Source organism: Brachyistius frenatus, unplaced genomic scaffold (assembly GCF_029030835.1).
Source record: "Brachyistius frenatus isolate BFR_SWC_R1_liver_20210118 unplaced genomic scaffold, ASM2903083v1 Contig_139, whole genome shotgun sequence".
In the NCBI taxonomy this organism is placed as follows: domain Eukaryota; kingdom Metazoa; phylum Chordata; class Actinopteri; family Embiotocidae; genus Brachyistius; species Brachyistius frenatus.
In genome coordinates, this window is record NW_027210738.1 from 984,866 (window position 1) to 1,004,961 (window position 20,096).

The 20,096-nt window shown below is 44.7% G+C and overlaps 1 protein-coding gene across 3 annotated transcripts in view; it reads right to left on the minus strand.

Annotated features, from left to right (window-relative positions):
- Positions 1 to 20,096, minus strand: part of ppfibp2b (PPFIA binding protein 2b) — a 74,607-nt gene that overhangs the window by 18,032 nt on the left and 36,479 nt on the right. For 2 of the 3 annotated variants that reach the window (XM_069715183.1, XM_069715184.1), the window contains exons 5-9: positions 18,514 to 18,627; positions 11,149 to 11,301; positions 4,152 to 4,385; positions 3,127 to 3,219; positions 1,161 to 1,289 (exon numbers count right to left, since the gene is read on the minus strand). In XM_069715183.1, the coding sequence (XP_069571284.1) occupies positions 1,161 to 1,289; positions 3,127 to 3,219; positions 4,152 to 4,385; positions 11,149 to 11,301; positions 18,514 to 18,627 (723 nt within the window). The remainder of the gene's footprint in view (positions 1 to 1,160; positions 1,290 to 3,126; positions 3,220 to 4,151; positions 4,386 to 11,148; positions 11,302 to 18,513; positions 18,628 to 20,096) is intronic. The other variant, XM_069715185.1, reaches the window with a different exon arrangement.

Sequence of the window (20,096 nt, forward strand, 5' to 3'; positions counted from 1 at the left end):
TTATTTACCGCTAACTGTCCGATAAATGTAAAAACACACCAAAAAAAGTCCACCTCTATTCGGTGACCTAGACGTTAAAGTGCCAGACTGGAATTGTAACATTTCAGTTTGCGGCTTGTGTTGCATGTCAGTCCTGTTATCTCTGTACCCGCAGCGGACAGATAAAGGCCCCCAAAAAACAATATTTAAACAAGAACATACGATATTAATGCCTGTAATATGTACATATGGTAAACACAAACCTCTTTTCTTGCATTTTTTTTTTCCTGATGAAAACAAGAGGACTTTGGCATTTTTCTGACAACCTAATCTCAGTTAAGATAAGAGTAACAAATGAAAAGGAAATTACGGCGATAAATCTGCCGAGGCAGCAGTTGCTGACAACAGGTGCCAGACGGCAGCAGGTGTGAGCACGCACTGGCACGTTTATCGCGCCGTGCTATAAATGCAAACCTAACACCTCCCGCAGCTGCTTTGCAATAAACGATTTTAAGCTAAAAGAGAGTAGAGTAGAGAGGAAGTAACTCAGAGAGACGCCGGGGTTGAGACTAAAAGCGACCCATCAGCTCGTTGTGCTGAGGCTAATTAATACTATGGAGCTCCTGAAATGATCTACAACGTGTGTTAAACTCCATTAAAGCCATCGTTAATCAACCCGGCGTCACTGTGAAACGTGAAATAGACACGCCGGTCCGCTTCCGCAAAAGCGTGAAATAGACACGCGTTGGCCGCGTTTCCTGTTAAACGCACTGCATGCAGGATCCTCCGTTACGTTACTTTTACGTGCAGCGTGTCTATTTCACGCTTTGCCGTGATACCGGGTTGCATCACCTTAAACTGTGTCTCTGTCTCTCCGGGTCCCCTTTTTAAACAAACCGTCACAATACCAACAACGACAACAACAACAACAACAACAACAACAACAAAAGAGCTATAATCAAGAAAGGAAAGAAAAAGAAAAGCTGGCCAAGCACCAAAATACGGAAATCAGGAAGAAGACGAAGATAGAAAAGAGGAGGAGCGTGAGTGCGGGTTTGAGGAGGAACTGAAAGGAGGGCAGAGGTTTTAGAAAAAAAAGAAGAAAACCGACACGGACGGGCGACACGGCGGTAAGAGCAGGAGAGAGAGGAAGAAGGGGAAACAGGAAGTGGGAGAGGCACCTGTGCGCCGCGCCAGCGCTCCTCCCAGTGCTGCTTCTCCAGCTGTGTGTGCTCCACAGTCAGCTTGAGGCTGGACAGCTGGGTCATGAGCGACTGGTAACACACATGGAGAGAGTAAGAGATGGAGAGCTGGAGAGAGAAGAGGCAGGAAGAGGTCGATGATCGAGAGATGTGGAGAGGGAGAGGAAGAGGAGCGAGTCGCAGAGGAAAAAGGGGTTAATGGAGAGGAAGATGCAGAGCGTGGAGGAGGGGAGAGGAAGAGAGAGGAGGAAGGAAGCAGTGTAAGCACAGAGGAAAGAAAAAAAAAAAGCAGTTTGACTTCCTTCAAAGTTTAACCAATGAACCAACAACGTGTTAGGAGGCGGACGCTTAAAGGAAATTAATATCTACGAATTCAACGTTAAGATGTGTTTATACTTCAAGGTGAGATGTAGAAAAAAAATAATATGTCAGGTTAACGCGGAAGGAAATGTTTATAAATTAATACAAATCGGTCGTTGATTCGATTATTTAATTCGGCGTTGGGAAAAATGTAAAATTTGACAGAAAAGTTGAGCATTTAAAAGGTTAAATCAGTAAGCGAGACGTCTGTTTGTGTTACTAATAAACTGAAGCTGAGGGAAGTTCACGGTGAATTATTTTTAAAATCACATTTGTATCATGACAAAGGCGTCTCTTCTTTCCTCGCTGCATGTTTCTCTAATTAGCCACTTTATCACCCTCTGCTGTGACAATGTGACACACACACACACACACACACACACACACACACACACACACACACACACACACACACACACACACACACACACACACACACACACTTGTGTGTCAGCTGCAGGCCAACGCTGGAGTGTAACCAGCTCACTGCCTTTTTAAATTTTTCTCACTTCAACTCGTGGAATTATTTACGATGTTGTTCTGCTGCGTGTAATGATCTCTACTTTCAAACAGCTGTTCTGCACATCGCAACGATGTAGTATATTGAGTTATTATTATTTTTTTTTTATTTTTTTGGGGGGGAGGGGGGACACTACGCTCTGCCCACTGGTAGCGGAAACCTGTCTGTCAAACAGACACGCCCCCAAAATGCGTCTTTTTTGTTGTTTAATTCCTAATTAATGACGGGATTATTTCCAGAAGGGCCGCCAGTAAACTAATAAGAAGGAGTGACTTTAGCTAACAACACCGAGATAACATTTGAAAAACATTTATTCACTTTGTATTTCATGAGAGAAGTTGAATGGAAGTCTATGGAACCGGAGGCTTTTTTTTTTTTTTGGAGCCGACCTCTAGTGGCCCTCGGTGGTATTGCAGCTTAAGGCACTTCTGCATCGGATACATTTTTCCGACTCCGAACACTTTTAAATGCGGTCAATGGTCGCTGCAGAAAACCCGCTGTCAGCTGGCTATTTAAAGGAATAGTCTAACTAGCGCGGCTAGCTTAGTTTAAGACTTGAATTAGGCGGAACAGCGAGCCTGGATTTGTCCAAGCTCCGCCCACCACCACCTCTTGCTCCCAAAATGAACACGCCACATCTTGTGTTTTTATTCCGTACAAACGGTAATTAAAATACTACATTTTGTGGTTTTAGGGGCTATTTATTGGTCTTGAAATATTTGCCTGGCAACCTTGGTTTTGTCAGTTTGATTGCAGCAGCTCCGTCGTCCACCGGGTGCTCTTTTCAGATTCACTATATGAAACCTGTAGTTCGACTCGTGCCAGCGCTGCTTACGGTCACATTACTTGTTAAGCTCTGTTAGAAATCTGATGGAACGAGACCACGTAAACGCCGCAGCTGCATTTCATTTTGATGTTTCTAACAGCACCACAGTGCCACTTTTCCACCCGTATTCCCCTCCGGGATCTGTAACACTAATACAAAGCCGATATTTATTCCTTATTCTACAGCTGTTCCTCGTAAAACGCACGAGTGCGCTTGCATGTTTGGTTTTTAACAAGTACCTTGGTAGCTCTTAGTTTCCTCTCATACTGGTTCTTCTCTCCCTCCAGTTCCTCCACTTTGTTCTTCAGCTGCGTAACTTCTTGAACCAAATCCTGCAGAACAAAAACCCCCAAAACACACGGCATCGTTTAGTTCGTTAAAAGCCAACGTTTTATGTAAATGTCAGAATCAACAGCGGGTTTGTCTACGTCACTGGGATCTGTGCATGCCAGCGTATAAACGGGAGGGTATTCAAACATCAGGTTTCACATTCAGCGCAGCTACAAAAGGTCTCCGGGGCCGGACAGCACAGCGGTTAAAGACGGAAACACGATCCTCCTGAAACAGACACCACAACGTGCAGTTATCCATAACCAGGAAAGGATGAACCCCAGAACTGGACTGAAAGACGTCCGGGCCGCGCGTCGCCACTCGTCCGAGGGAAACCCTGTACAGTAATGTAGGAAGTATTCAACGACCCATCCACCTGGTCAGTGAAGGAGGAAGCCGACACGTAACCTTTTGTTAGTAAATGGAGGAACCAGCGTCATGCAAGCAAACCACATCAAATCAAGTAAAAAAAACCACGATGCTGGTCCGAAACATCCTGAAAAAAATGCTCCAAATGTTTCAAATACTTGAGGAGTTAGACGGAGAAGGATTCCTGAGCATGGGGCGCTGTATGTCGCACCGCTCCGAGCTTTCCCGAGGGGGTCGATTAACTCCTCAAATGTATGCAAGCATTTGGAAAATCAAAACAATTAAAAAAAAAAAAAAAAAAGTTTCCATTTCTGCAAGAACCAGAGCAGAGCATGACACCTCCTCCCCCCCCCACACACACCCCGCCAAGCATCCTGTAGGAAACATGCAGACACACCGCAGACACACTCCAAAGAGAGGTTGTTAGCTCGATTTCTGTGGAAAATTCCAAATACCGGGTGGTGTGTGCGTGGACTGGTTAGAAGGGAGGAGGAGGAGGAGGAGAAGAGGAGGAATATGATGGGGAAGGAGGGGAAGATGAGTTCATCCATCAAGGCTTCCCTACGTGTACAGTCTGTCCTCCGTTGCGTTTCCGGACGTCAGAGCCGGACAGGCTCAGGTCGGAGCCGGCCGGCCCGACTCGAGGGCCGCGGCCCTGGGCTCGGCCGCATGCGGGCTCCCCCTGCTGGGCCGCCGCCTCCTTCTCCTCCAGGGCCCGTTTCTCCTGGATGCGAGTGCTGATCTCCTCCTGAAACTTGCACATCTGCTCCTGGAGCTCGCTGATGAGATTTACCACACACTGGGAGGGAAAAGGGAGGGGGGGTGAGGGGTGAGACAAATGGAGGGTGGCAGGAGAGGTGAGATGAAAAAGGAAGAGAAGAGGAATAAATGAAGGTCAGTGGAGAGGAGAGGAGAGGAGAGGAGAGGAGAGGAGAGGAGAGGAGAGGAGAGGAGAGGAGAGGAGAAAGAGGAGAGGAGGAAGAGGAGAGGCAGACATGAACTTATTTGTTAATCAAGTCAGATGGGAAATGGATGTTGCCTTTTCTTGATCGCTGTCGGCTGTTACAGTGAAAACGCGTAAAAGAAAACATCTGACCAAGTAAAAAAAAAAACATGATTTATTAGCAGCAAAACACAGAAAAGACCAAATAAAATTGCAAGAATCCCCCCCCCAAAAAAATGTCCAGATTAAGGAGAGAAAACAACACAATCAGCAGCACAAATAACAAGAAATCCATGACACACCGCTGAGGAACCCGAATGCAACTTCCCCCGCAAACATAAATTGTTTTGTGGTGATCCGACGTCGACCTCCTCGTAGAGAATGAGTCAGTGTTTGGGCGGTGAAACGGATGTAAGGCGAGGCGTCACGCCTCACCGTCTCACATTGTTGAAATAGTGTGAGAAATAGATACGAATACGCAAACTGAAAACACACACACACACACACACACACACACACACACACACACACACACACACACACACACACACACACACACACACACTCCGAGTCTTTCTGCCCCACTTCTCCATGTGACGATGACTTGACGGGGGAAATGAGCGGTGAGTTTACTCGCAGGTTATTCGGAGGTCAGTCGAGGAAGCTGTCGGTCCGGTGGAGTTTTGGAGAGGAGCGGCGGAGACGCAAATCCCTTGAGTCAGCAGAAATAGGAGCGGGGGGGAGAGGGGGGGCTGGTTTCGAGATGGGTCGTGTTTTCTTAATCTTAACGGGTCACAGTCCAATTAAATCAAAAGTCCAAAGGTCCCCAAAATGACAACTTCGTCTTACGGGGCTTTTGCAGGTCTGATGGCGTATTAAAACCATCCGGTGTCGGCACCTGGAAAGAGTTTGGAAAAAGTGGCGGGCGCTTTCAAACCATCGGCATATCGTCGTCTGTCCAGCCCGATGCCGCGTCCCTCAGTCCACTGGAGGGCACCATGGCGGTGTAATGTCTTCTGAGACCTCAAGAGAGGGGGAGGGGCGCGTCTGTTTGATTGACAGGTCTGCGGCGCGGTCAGTTTTCCACTACCCGGGCCCGATGCAGCGTCAGTATCGAAAGATTTCTAGCCGGCATTCACATTATCTTCCTTTTCGAAACTGCGGGGTTTTTTTTTTTTTGCACAGCGCCAACATGGAGAACATTTGAGGAGTTCATCATATTACTGTACATGTAGACGTGAAAAATAATGAGCAGAAAACACGGCGGGAACCGAGCTCTGTTAGTTGGACTTCAAAGCTTTTCCGGGGTCGGCCGCTAAACTTACTTTACATACTGATTATCGCTCTCGTGCGCGGGCTTAGTTTCATCTCGCGTACGCGTGGCATTCATTTGCGAGGATGTGCATAATCAGCGCTCCAAAAGAAGGCAGGTTACAGGAGAGCGTTTGAATTACAAATTGTACGCGCAATTGTGTTGTGGAAAGCGGTGTTTGCAGGTCGTAATGGATTCTCTTTTTGTTGACGTGCTCTTCCTCAGCGGCTGCTATCAGGTTATTACAGCTGCTAAAAGGCCCCATAAGAATTGCAAATGGGTGGCATACGGGCTTTTAAACCGGTCTTGTAAAAGTAATAGACCCACCCTGAGCACCTGTATAAGGTACAGCCAAGTCTGGTCGCAGCAGAAAACAGGACCGGGACCCAGAAATTTAGACAGAAGACGCTGGTGAAAGACAGAGGACAAAGAACACGTACGATCTCGTTTTTTGTTGTTTTTGCTTTATTGCAAATAAAGGGGTCTAAAAACTCCCAGCTGGAAACCTCGTCATCTAAAAAGCGCATTCCTGAAAAGCCGTCCCTATTTCGAGGTGTTCGTCAGACGGCGGCGGATTTGCGTGTCGGTGTCGTCGTGGTTTCCTGAGGTGAAAGTGCTTCGGCCCCCAGGAACGCTCTGAGTGGATGCCGGCCATTCCTCCCGCCAGCCAACCGGAGCCTCGCAGCTGTTATTAACCGCACGCACACGCACACGCACACACACACACACACACACACACACACACACACACACACACACACACACACACACACACCGACTTCCCTGACAAAAATCGTAACACGACCAAAGCAAAAAACAACAACTCCACAGCTGTAACATCGGATATGTCGGATTTGGACGGGAGCGTCTCGGTATCTCGCGACTAAACAAACTGGGCGTCAACCTGTCAGCGTCGGAACGGCTCGGCCGGAGACGTCGAGATTTACAGTTCAGGAGAAGCGGCCTCGTGATTTCCCCGAACCGGCGTGAAAGTCGAGTGCTTGCTCTTTCTTCCCTGAACGAGCCGCCGGGGAAGCGCCCTCGAGCCCCGACGCACGACAGCGGATGTGCTAGACGCCTGTAACAGTACGCCTGTAGAAAAGAAGCAGTACCCCGGGATGCCCCGCAGCTACCGCACCAGGTCCGCCTTCGCGTCCGGGACAGTTCAGTCTTGGGTTTTAGCCGCGCCGGCAGCGTGGGGTGGCTGCGTGTTCTCCCACTTTGATCGAGCTTTAAAATATACCAACAACGAGGCTGCTTGATATCATTTTGCACGTTTGCAGACAGGTCTTCGTGAAGCGTCGCGACAATCGAGGCCTTGTTTTCGTAAAAAAAATGTTTGGCATCGTTCTTACTTTTTCTAAATAATTCATGAAATTATAGGGGGTGAAAAAAAGTCAAGACGCTGGACAGGAACGGGACTCCTCAGGTGACCTGAGTATTCGGAGAGATGTTAAGGTGAACGATCTCCGTTTTAAACAAAACTGAGGTGGTTGAATGTGCTCTGAAATGAGAACAAAAGGTAACTCATTTTTATTTCCTTGGTTTAACTTTGGCACCGAAAACCTTGCCGACAATTGTCCTTGGGCAATGAAGGACATTTCGGGGGCTTTAATTTCCTAAATTCCCCCCCCCCCCCATACACCTCTCTCATCCCTCCCTCGCCCCCCCCCCCCCCTTCCTAAATCAGACGTGGCCGACAGTTGAAAAACGTCCTGCAGGATTTGCGGTGTGCGTTTCCTTTTGCATGTTCACTTTGTGTGTGTGAGCGCCTCAAAGGACAGAAAACAATATTTCCCCGGCACATCCTGTCATGTTTTATCTCTCCGTCTGTCCGTCCGTGTCTTTCATCTCTTCATTTTCTCTCTCTCACTCTTTTCATCCCCTGCTCCTCACTGCTTCCTCCTGGCTGTCTACTTCCGCTGATGCTTATCACGCTCCATCCATCCATCCATCCATCCGTGTGTGCGTGTGCATGTGTGTGTGTGTGTGTGTGTGTGTGCATGTGTGTGTGTGTGTGTGTGTGTGTGTGTGTGTGCGTGCATGCATGCAGAGTACGGGCCCCCGCATGTCAAAAATGCTGTATCGTGTTTATTCAATCAAAGCACGGCCCCGAATGCCTTGTGATAGCGTTTTACACACACACACACACACACACACACACACACACACACACACACACACACACACACACACACACACACACACACACACACACACACACACGCGCGGCGAACCGCAAGAGCAGCTTCGGTATCTATCGGTGCCAGTGGGGAGCAGCTGGGTGTCACAATGAAGCAGAGTTCACACAAAGAAACCAGTGAAGACAAGCGAAGACTGCTCAACCCGGACTCGGCCGAAGTGCGCGCGTACGTGCGCGCCGATATTTTACGTATTCTGTCGGCGAGAAATGAAACGCGTGAACTGCGAGCGGCAATTTGCTGCCGACCCGAACTGAAAGCGCTAAATTAGAAAACACGCCGCACCCCCTTCGCGATAAAAAAAAAAAAATGAAAGTATCTTAACGGGTCGTTATGACTGCTGTTTTTTTTTTTACATCCTCACTCAGAGAACCGAGGTTACAACGTAACCACACGTTGCGGATGCGATGCACGTTGTGAGACAAATGTTACAGTTCGAATGAGCAAGATTATTGAGGCTTATGATTTTATTTTATTTGTACTCTTTCCAGATTTTTTTGAATATTCTTAAAAGGTTTCTTAAAAAAACACAATATTTACAAGGAGGTTACAAGGACGAAATATATTTTGAAGGCCTTCAAAATAAAAGAAGGCATTCCGTTTCAAGCAGTGCGTCGGACTTCACTCGACGCTCCGAATGTCTACGTGAGTTTTTTTTTTTTTTTTTAAGGTGGATATTTTTTTTCGGAGCGTGAACGTTACAGTTTGGTGTCAACCGTCGTCTGCGGGGTGTTGTTGAAACTGTCTGGAGAGACCGTTTGATGTGTTCTGGCTTGTTTCAGAGGCTTCAACGCCGAAGCTTGTATCTCATCCAGACACATTTCGTTATAACCTCTGCCAGTGAAGTGGGGTGGGGTGGGAAGAGAAAGAGGGAGGGAGGGAGGGGGGGGGGCATGTTTCCACTGTTTGATCCTTCATCTACTGATTAGACTGCTGTATGATTTTCACTTAATGATGGCAAAGAGCAGTGTGTTTGATTTGCTGATTGGCTTATTGGGGAAAACCAAACCCGAAAGACGACAACTGTACGACAACTTTTTCCATGACTGCAGTCTTTAAAAAAAGGAACTAACACTTTGTGTTTCTAGTGAAAGCTGAGACCGTTTTTTTTTTTTTTGCCGGTGCTACGCACGGCCTGAAGAACCAGATGGTTTTGCATTGAAAATGCAGTTTTCTTCCCCGGCAGTCTGAGCTCGTTCAGGGTCTTCGTCAAGTCTGCGTGACGCTTCTCTCTCTGCAAATACTCAAACACAAGCTTTCGTGGAGTGCCACCTTTCTTCTTCTTCTTCTTCTTTTTTCTCTGATAACTGATTCGATTTTTTACACAAGAGCCTCATTTTTGTCCGTCAAGAAACCATAAGATATATTTTCTTCCGTGAATGTGCCAAAAAAAACCAACTGAAATATCCCTTCATTAACTTCACCAACATCCAGCTTGACAAATTGAAACGTTGGCTTTTGGGCTAAAATGTAAAAGTCGTGAGGTTAAAATGCTCAAATTTAGAGGAGGTTTTGAAAAAAAAAAAAAGCTCCAACCATTAAACACATCATATCTACGTTGGATTATTCACTTTAGTTAGTGTACAGTGTTGGATTCCTGCACAGTCTAGACCCGGTGTGGATTAGCTGTTGCCGCTGTAATGACCAGCTGACAACCCCGAGGCTGATAACAGATCTGTGAATAGACCCGGTTAACATCAAACACACATTCCACCAATCACACTCCCCCATTAGTGCGATCATCTGCCACCAGCCAACAGGTGAGTTCGCACCAACTAGACAAAAGGTGTGTGTGTGTGTGTGGGGGGGGGGGATTGTGTACGCACTTGTATTTCAATACATACATTAATACAAGAACATTTGTTCCTGGCAACGACCCTCTGGGAGAAATCGACCGTGTGTTTTCTAGCGGTAGCCTCTTCATAAAAAGGCTGGCATTGAAAATGTTACAAGATACAAACAAAAGACGTCCACATGTTCAAAATCCAAAGAACAAAAAGTACCCCTTGTTCGAAATCTAACCTCTGAAGAACCACAGCTTAAAAACCACGTCATCACCATAGTAAAACCTCAGCAAAAATAAAAGTTAGATGCAAGCCAGAATAGTTTTAACATTTTGTGAATCAGCCATTCCCCCCCCCTCCTTCCCCCTCCAAAAAAAATAAATCCTGAAGGGTTGTGTCTAGAGAACCGGCAATTTTGGTTAGCGTCGTGGCGGATTGCTGGGACCACAGTAAGGCAGCGGTGAACGACTTAAACCTTGGAAACCAAACAAAACAACCGACATGGGCGACATGTTGACGAACGCCCAAGAAGAACCCTCTCGGCGGAGTGTTTCCCGTTAGCATTCGCTAATTCGCACTACGCACACCGCTGAGACTGATGGAAACTTTTATTATTATTATTATTTTTTTTTGGAAGAAAAATAAACTATTTGCCAATAATGTTTTTAATCTGTTGATAAAACCAGATAAAACAAAACAAAAAACAAAAATCAAAGACGGCGCCGGACCGTCGTTACTACTTAGCGGCCAATGCGGCTAGAAATTTAAGAAACTTTTCAAAAACAAAAGCTTTTTCTGGCTTATTTACTTGACTTGATACCTGATAAATCAAGTTACGTAATCACACCGACGTGGAAATATTGTCAACACTGCCAATGAAAGCCCGATCAGACATCCTTAATCTCTCCTGTCAAGTTGGGTTAAATAGGCATAAACAGCATTAAACCGTCTGTTGTGTGATACTCAGGTTTTTCAAAGAAAACCAGGGGAAAAACATTTTTGATATTTTTTTTTCTTGCAGGTTGTGCAGATTTATCCTCCTTTTTTTTTTTTATTCAGCATTACGGTACATCAATAGCACATATGCAAATTTGGAGGGGGGAACTTTTTTCATTCGGGCAAATGCAGCCGGCATCATTTATAACTGTTAATCCCGACATCAAAGAAGCATCAGTCAGTTCTCACATCTTTGTGAATGAGCTGAGGAGCATTAGCTCAGCGACGCGCACACACACACACACACACACACACACACACACACACACACACACACACACACACACACACACACACACACACACTGGTTTGTTGACTTTTCGTACCTCTGCTTTGTTCTGCTCAGCGTCCGCCGGGTCCTGCTGGTGCGCGTCGTCGCCGTGCGTCTCCTCCATGCCGACCAGCTTCAGTTTGAGGTAGGACACCTCGTCCATCAGGTCCAGCTTCTGGGTCTCCAGATAGGTCCGGCTCATCAGCTCCTGTGACACACACACACATTAAAAAAAAATAAAAAAAAAAAAAAACCCACAGTAAGTAAGATCCAAATAACGCCCGAACAGCTTTTTAAAAAAAAAAAAAAAAAAATCAAAACAGACAGAAACATTTTAAAAACGCACACATATCGGAGGTCGATGGAGTGAGAATGAAGCATGCTTTACACCGACCCGGCACAATGTTCTTCCCACACTACACAGAGCAGGCTGTCCGGCCCGAAGGGGGGCCCAGACCCCACGATGCTAAATATACACAGTCACACACAATCACACACACAATCACACACACAGACAGACACACACACACACACACACACACACACACACACACACACACACACACACAGGCGTTTCTGCGGACTCTATTAATATATCCCTGTGCTCCTTTGGTATGGGAGCGGAGAAAAAGAAAGCATGTCTGAAAGAGAGAGAGAAGTGAAATCCAGTGGACGTCTCCTCGCCCCAACTCTCGGTCAGCTTTCACTTCCTCATGGGAACGACTCCTAATTCCTCATTTTGCTGAACTTGAGTGACTCTGAACGGTTGTTTTAAGACTCCCGTCTTCCCGAGTAGAAATGGAAAAGAGAAAAAACATGAACCTGCGAGCGAGTTTCGCGTCGCTCCAGTTTGATCAAATTAGGTTTCAGGTGGTGATTTTATAACTTAAAATACTGATTACAGCTTCATTTATTCAGCTGAAATAAACAGACTTTCTGGATCTTTTTGAATCGCAGGCAGAGTTAAAAATGGTGTGTCATGAAGGGAAAAAACAGATGGGAAGCTCGTTAGTAAAGTTGCAACGGTGACTTGATTAATCGGCAGCTATTTTAATAATCAATTATTATTATTTTTTTTTAATTTAGAATGACCCTTTAATCCTCCATGATGATAAACTGAGTATATTTATGTTGTGGACTGCTGGTTGGATTTGGTAAAACAACATTATTATTATTTTTTTTTGTTTTTTTTGCATTGCCGACTAAATTAATGGGGAAAATAATTTGAATTTTTTTTTTTTGAGTATTGAAATTTGAGTCGTTCAAGTCGTGTGTGGAATCGATGAACTGAAAAAAAAAACAGCAACCCTGATATATACAGAATTTTTAAAAATCTTATTACAGTGCACATTTTTATACGCGCACCTGTTTTTATAAAGCTCTGAATGTACAGGCTTTTTTTTTTATTGATATATAGTTGTGTCCTTGAAGATAAAAAAAAATAAATCAGGATCATCAAAGTTATTTAAATTTGTTCCTCGATGTCCGATCCCTCAGACGAGACGTCAATCGGAGGCGTTTCACCAAAAAAAAAAAAAAAAAAAACGTACCGACCATCCAAAGACCTGCGTAATCGGTTAATTGCCGATTTCTAAAATGCTCGTAGGTGTAAATCAGAACGTGAATGGTCGTCTGTCTTTCCCTTATGGGGCCTGTGATGATGAGTCAGCTGGAATAGGCTCCGCCCCTCCCCACAATAATATAGGTATCATATATATATATATATATATATAATAATCGCCATAATAATCATAATACTTATAATAATAATAAATACTTCAGAGCATGTAAGTCGCCTCCCTTTGACCACAGCAGGACACCGCACCATCCCAAACGGGAACATCACATGGTCGACAAAATTGTGTCAACACCACCGCCACGAAGACAGACAAGCTAAAACCCCCATAATCACTCCCGCTCAACACACACACACACACACACACACACACACACACACACACACACACACACACACACACACACACACACACACACACACACACACACACACACACACACACACACACACACACACACACACTCTCAGAAAATCTGCTTAGTTATGGCAGCTGACTGTCAGTTTTGTAATCTAACACCAGTGTCACTTAGAGAAGGATAAGCCGCCCCCCCCCCCCCCCCCGCCCCACCCCCCCCCCCCGCCCCGATCTTCAGAGGTAATTCATCACAACCCGCTCGGCTTCAGCTGCCCCGCCGTTCGTTAATTGCGAGGAGCGGCACGTGACAAATTATCTGACATCGTCTCCTCCTAAAACCGCAGACGTCGTGTCGACATGTTTGTCGCCGAGCGTACCCAATACGTGAGTTTCCTATTTAGAAAATTCGGCATAAATGGAGCAACATTAATTTTTGTAAGTTTGCTGGCGGTTTGTAGTTAAGTGGATTTTTTTTTTTTTTTTTTTTTCAGCGACGTGAGACTAAACCGAACCAGTAAAGTATGTCGCGTGCAAAAGCTTTCACGTTGCACTGAAGTCATTTGAGCCACTGTTAATGGAAAAAAAATAAATCAAAAAAAGATCAGTACAAGCTTGAAACAACTTGTCCATAAATGTCGTGCAATCATTGCACGGACGTACGACTACAAACAAAACAGTACGATTTCTGAATGATCTGCTTTGAAGTTTCGCATTAACGAGTTATGCAGCTACGTGACGTCTAAACCAGCAAACAAACAAAACACGGCAGTTGGAAGTCGGGTAATTTTTGAGATTGAAAATGCATCAGTGCGTTATGTCATAATGGAGTGAATGGAAACCAGAAATGTCCGGCATTATTAAAGAAGAGGGAGGAATTCAAACTGCTGGATTGTTTTCCAAATACGAACGATAAAGAAAAAAAAAATCTCCCGGTGTTTGATGGATGATGTGGAGTCGGTACATTTTTTTGTAATGAATACATCAAGGCGCGAAGAGATAATGACTCGTGACTGAATTCCTTATATATATATATATATATATATATATATATATGTGTGTGTGTGTGTGTGTGTGTGTGTGTGTGCTGACTAAGGACTATTTCTTACTAGATTAGTTGTGTTTCCCAGAAGCCCCTGCAGCTCTGACACAGTTTGACGTCACATGGCTGGATGGACTCTCTCACGCTCACACACACTGTTTTTTTTGTTTACACATGTGTACATAATATCTCGATTGTGCCCGCTGGAAATAATGCTCCCTTACTGTTGCATGTGTGCATCTTCCCCCGGTTTCTTTTTTCTGACATGACCGAAGGCCTCCTCTTCCTCCTCCTCCTCCTCCTCCTCCTCCTCCGGAATTCGGCATCTTTGCTAGTTCGGAGCGGTTTTGGAGCAGGAAGTGACCATATTTGGACGTGCCGTGGGGGAGGGGCGGAGCGAGCGGTGGATTCTGACTCGGTCTGATTGGATACTACGTCCCGCCCACCGATAGCCGTAACGTGACCGCACCACAGGCCTGTCAATCAAACAGACACGCCCCCCCCACCCCCAAAAAAAACAAAAACACGTCTTTTTGAAGATTATTTTCAGATGAATGAGGGATTATTTTCAGATGGACCTCCAGAAAACTAACAAGTAGGAGCGACTTTGACTAACAACACCGAGATAACTCGTGGAGAATTTTTTTTTACACACTTCGAATTTTGTGAGACTACTTGAATGGGAGTCTACGGAGACGGAGCCTTTTTAAAAAATTTTTAGAGCCAACCTCTAGTGGCACTCGGTGGTATTGCACCGAATAAGGCCTCATTTTTTCAGACCGGGAAGCTCCGTCCTACTTTCATATACGGTCAGTAGTGGAAACATCGCAGGCGCTTGCACAAACACCGCGCAGTAAGTCAGTAACTTTCTAGGATTAGAAGAATTAATCAAACCCGTGAAAAAAATAAAATAAAATCCTGACCGGGACGCTCACAATCTACAAAAAACACACGGAGTGACATCCTGCTGCAGGAGCAGACACGCTGCCACCTTTTAAATCCTTCAAACTTGCCTTTGTAATTACACGTTGAGAAGATTTACAAGGGGACAGATTTGGAAAGTTGTAAAAACTCCAAAACAGAATAGCGCACAGCGCAGCAGACGCAACCTCCCCCCTCCTCCACCCTCCTCCACCCTCCCAAAAGAAAAAAAAAACCCACAGACAACCGTTATCTTTTCTGCTCCACCTCCGTCTTCCTTCAGCCAAACATCTCGTATCGCATCGGCTGTTTGACCAGCGGGTCGTTAACGGGTGAAAAGGGAAGATGGGTAAGGCGGGGGCGGAGTGGGGGGGGGGGGGCGCGGCGCTCCGGACAAACACCGACGCACAACGGCTGCAAAATCGGTGCAGAGAAAAGCCAATAAAAACTGCTCATAACTTGTCACGACGGATTGTTAGCTTTAAAGCAAAAATGCTGACGAGGTGAATAGAACAATAGCGCAATTTCAGATTTTCATTTCAAAGTGGACACGACGGCTCGAGCGCAAAATTGACTTTCACTGTTTCCACTGAAGCTGTTCTTACTGCTGCAGATAGCATTCATTACCGGATTATAAAAAAAATTTAAAAAAAATTAAAAAAAAAGACGGCCGGATAAAGGAGGAAAAAAGAAAAAAAGACGTCACGGCCCCGGTGAGGTATTTCTTTTGGGGCTGCGGCCTTTTCATCCTCCGTGTTGCACAACAAGGAGGACAAAGAGGCCGTTGAGGGGCGTCCAAACAGAAGCCCGATTCTCTCCTGCTCCTACACATAAACTGTGGTCCTGCTGTGCCCGGGCCTCGGCGAGAGCGCATGAGCTTGATTCGGTGACGTCAAGCGAAGAACAACTGGAACCGCTTGGAAGACATTTCGTGGTGGCAAAAGACACATTTTTACCCATTTTCCACCTCTCGCGTAAAAAAGTCGCAAAATTACTGTCCAACAGAGCTTTGAGCTAAGTGCTGCAGTCGGCATGCCAACTGGCTCACCGATGGGTCGATTTCATCCCCATAAATTTACTCTCCCCCTCCAAAAGAAAAAGGGATTAATTCAATTGTGGGGGGGTTATTAAGGTGCAGTTTTCAAGGTGTCCACTAGGGGGACGGCGGTAGTCATCTGCAGAAAGAGTCTGGCGGCCGAGGTCATGAAAAAAAGAAGTTATTTAATAAAGAGATACTGTGTTTCGGTACTTTGTTGTTCAGGAGAAAGTTACAGAGGAACAGAAATATTTTGTATTTTACTTTTCGGTGCCAGCTTAAAACGGACTGCAACTCGTGTTTGTTTTCCTGACAGCGAATGAAAAACAAAATACAAAACGGTGGAGAGACACTGAGCGGTGAACAGAAGCAGAACTGTAGAAGAGATTTAAATGGGACCTTTTATTGCTTCAAAAATATTTGTCTTGTGACAGCAGAAACTGAACGGTGGGTAGTTTAATTTCCCCCCTTGTTTCTCTTAGTATCTGAATAATAATTACGAATGAAAGGGACTAATCTACGTTTGTTTGTTTTTTAAGACGTGTGAATGGAGAATTTTGTTTACATTTTCTGACATAAATTCACTGTTTTCACATTTTTATCTGACTTATCGTCCTCCTTATAGGACTTAAGATACCAATGTACAATACTGTATAACAAATAACCTTTTTCATTTTTGTGATTTCTCATACCCACATTTGCTATTCAGCGCCAAACAATGAAAACAGATGAGTCAGCACTTACAGTTTATATATATAATCAGGCAGGTTAACAGCCTCATTCTCAGTCAATTTCTCTCAGGTTTTCTTTTTAATGAAGGCTGAAAGAAATGCACAAATATGACTTGACCACCAGTCGCGTGTTCAAAAAAAGATGTCTCACGAAAGCCAAATGTTATATTTCGTATTCTAGTCCGAGCTTTATTTCTTTGATTTGACTTGGAGCAAATCCCTACAGGGCCAATAACAATTTTAGTGAACCAAAAACAGACCCGGCGAAACGTAAAGCCGATATCAGCGCATCAAACCGACAAATGGGACAACGCCGGTAGCAGAACAGCCCGGAGTCTTTATCCCAAATAAAGGTCACCTTGGAGCTCAGTTTGTTGTAACGCTAAACTTTGTCTCATCTCGTAACATTTAGAGAAACGCTGAGTAACGTTGAGCTTTTGACCTGTGAAATCGACTTACTTTGACGAGCGCGTTAAAACCCGCCACGCAACCGAGCCGAGGACGAGTCGGAGGAGGTCTAAAGCCAAGACGGAGTACACTCAATGAAAAAAAACCAACAAAAAAACCACTCCTGCCATTTATTTATTCACTCCAGCCGCTCCTTTATTTACTCATTTACAGACGCTGGTCTTCAACCGCTGTTTTTTGTTTGTTTTTTTTACATCTACATCCTGTTTGACGGTTGGCAGAAGTACAAACATTTTTTTTTTTTTTTTTTTTAAACGACACTGCTCGTGCCATCGCTCGACGTCATCGGCTTAATGTTTGTTCAATGGTAAAAAAAAAACAACAGAATTCAAATATGTCCCATTGATAATTGTTGCACCCGTTATTCAGTTGTTGTAATTTAATTTCATTCACAATATATAACTCAGAACCAAATTAAGAACGTGTGCAATGTTTCAAATCTGAGGAAATTCATGTTATTTAGTTGTTATAACTATGGATGTGCGTTTCAAGCAAAAACTACTGTTCGAAATTCGCTCTGAACTATTTGATTTTTCTTTGAACTTCCTGACGGGAAGTGTACGTTTTGAATAAACCCCGCGGGGGCGGGGCTTAATGCTAACATTCAGCACATATAGAGTGAACATATAAGTAAGTAAGGAAAAGATGCATTGTTGTTCTGAGGTTGCAGATTGCATCCAGACAAACCTTGTAAGGAAAAAAAAAAAAAAAAATCTACGGTGGCTGTTAAAAAGCGGGAAAAGTAAAAAAAAAAAAACATTTTCCTCTGAGAGCTAATTTTATAACATGAAAGTATCCCGAGAGCTGCTATGTGACATTTCTTCACATAGCTGCGCTCCACCAAACCAGCTGAATAATAATCTAAATTATAATATTCATAATATCAATATATTCCGCCCCAATGCATTACTCTTAATTCCTACAATGAACCCGTAAACGCATTGGTGAATAAAATAAAAGCTACCTGTCAACATTTCTACTTCTACGTTCCACCTCTTTACAAAAAAAAAAAAAAAAAAGCCCTTTGGAGTTTCTGATTACTAGAAGTGATATAGACAAACGTTTTGTGTTTTGTTTTTCTTTCTCGTGGACATTCGCTCACAACAGACAACAGCGATAAATCACAGCCAGCGGGTTTTGAGCGGTAACATTATTCCCCTGCGTGAAATGCATAAATCCACCAGAACGGAAACAATCCAGGGTTCAAAACTGATTCATGAGGTCTTCTAACATGGTTGTTAGACCTTTTTTGTTTTTGTTTTTTTGAGTGATGCGTGTTTTTTTTTGTTACCTGTTGCAGCATCTCCTCCGTGGAGGCCAGCTTCTGCCGGTGCTCCTCCAGAGAACTCTCCAGGTCTCTGATCTTCTCTCCCTGAGCCTCCACCTGGTCGGTCAGCACGCTCACCTGAAACGCAGTCGATTCTCCGTTAGGACCACACACACCAAAAAAAAAAAGGTAAAATCCCCCCCCCCCCCCCCGCACACACACACACACACACACAGGTAAGAGATGCAGAGACACCCGAATGTTGCTGCACGCGGAAAATTTGCAGCGATTTAGTTTTTAGTTTTTGTCGTCGTTGAAGGTACAGTTCACGTTTGGTGAAGACCTCTCGCGCACACATTCTTTCTCTTCCTCACAGAAACAACACACGTTTTCGCCGCGTCGCTCAGGAATGCGTTGGCACATTTACTATAATCTCCCTGACAACGCATTCCCCCCTCCTGTCCAACGCACCGGAATTCCTTCCCGATCCGCTAAACTATGCCAAATCCATCCGACAGCCGCCGAGTCTCCTGTCACTTCTTTAGCTTCTCTGATTTGTGTGTGTGTGTGTGCGTGTGTGTGTGTGTGTGTGTGTGTGTGTGTGTGTGTTTTTTTTCCACCCCTACGGCCGGCGTGCTCTCTCACAGCAGAGATGAACACAGAATTGAGATTACATAAAAACAACAACAACAAACAAAAAAACATCTTCACGATTAATAAACAACGAGGGAAGTTAGTCAATGAATGAACGAGCACGTGAATGAGTTACTTCCTAAGATCCCGTGCCTGTGCCGATTTCCGACAGACGCGACGTATTATCTGCTTTGCAGTGTTTTACGTGTCGGATTGGGTTGTACCACAAAGTAAACAAAAGTAAACAAACTGTATCAACTTTCTTAAAAGTTCAAAACAAGATTTCTTCTTACCGCACGCTCCAGGGAAGTTGGATACTAACAACACACACACACACACACACACACACACACACACACACACACACACACACACACACACACACACACACACACACACACACACACGGGGTCTGGAGCGAGACAATACCTCACACAAGCAGCTCTGAAGGACAGGCAGGTGAAGAGAAAGTAAAGCGAAGAACCTCCACGTTGGGGTGTTAAAACTGTCAACAGCCAATTAAATCCAAAGGAACAATAAGCCCCGGTCACTTTGGGTATCAGCCAATCACAGCGGATGTCGCAGGAGGAATGGGTAAACCAGTAGTAAACCACAGGAGTGAGACACGGAGGTTGCGATGACTTTACGGCTCATCATTTCTATTTTTTTTTTTTAAATTTTTTTAATAAAACATCCCCTCACATGGGGCTGACCCAGAGCATAAAACAAACACACACACACACACACACACAAGAGAGACCCGGGGAATGTAAAAAAAAAAAAAAAAAAAAAGGCAGATTGTGGAAACCGCAGCTGCATGAAGTGGCTATTAAAGCAACAGACAACCTGTTGACATCATACAGAGATGTATAATCACGCTGTGAGCCTCCGCGCTCGCACGAAAGGGTTTCGAAGGTGTCCGGGCACGTTTTTGTTGTGATTTGACACAAAATATCTGAAGTCTCAGGATTATA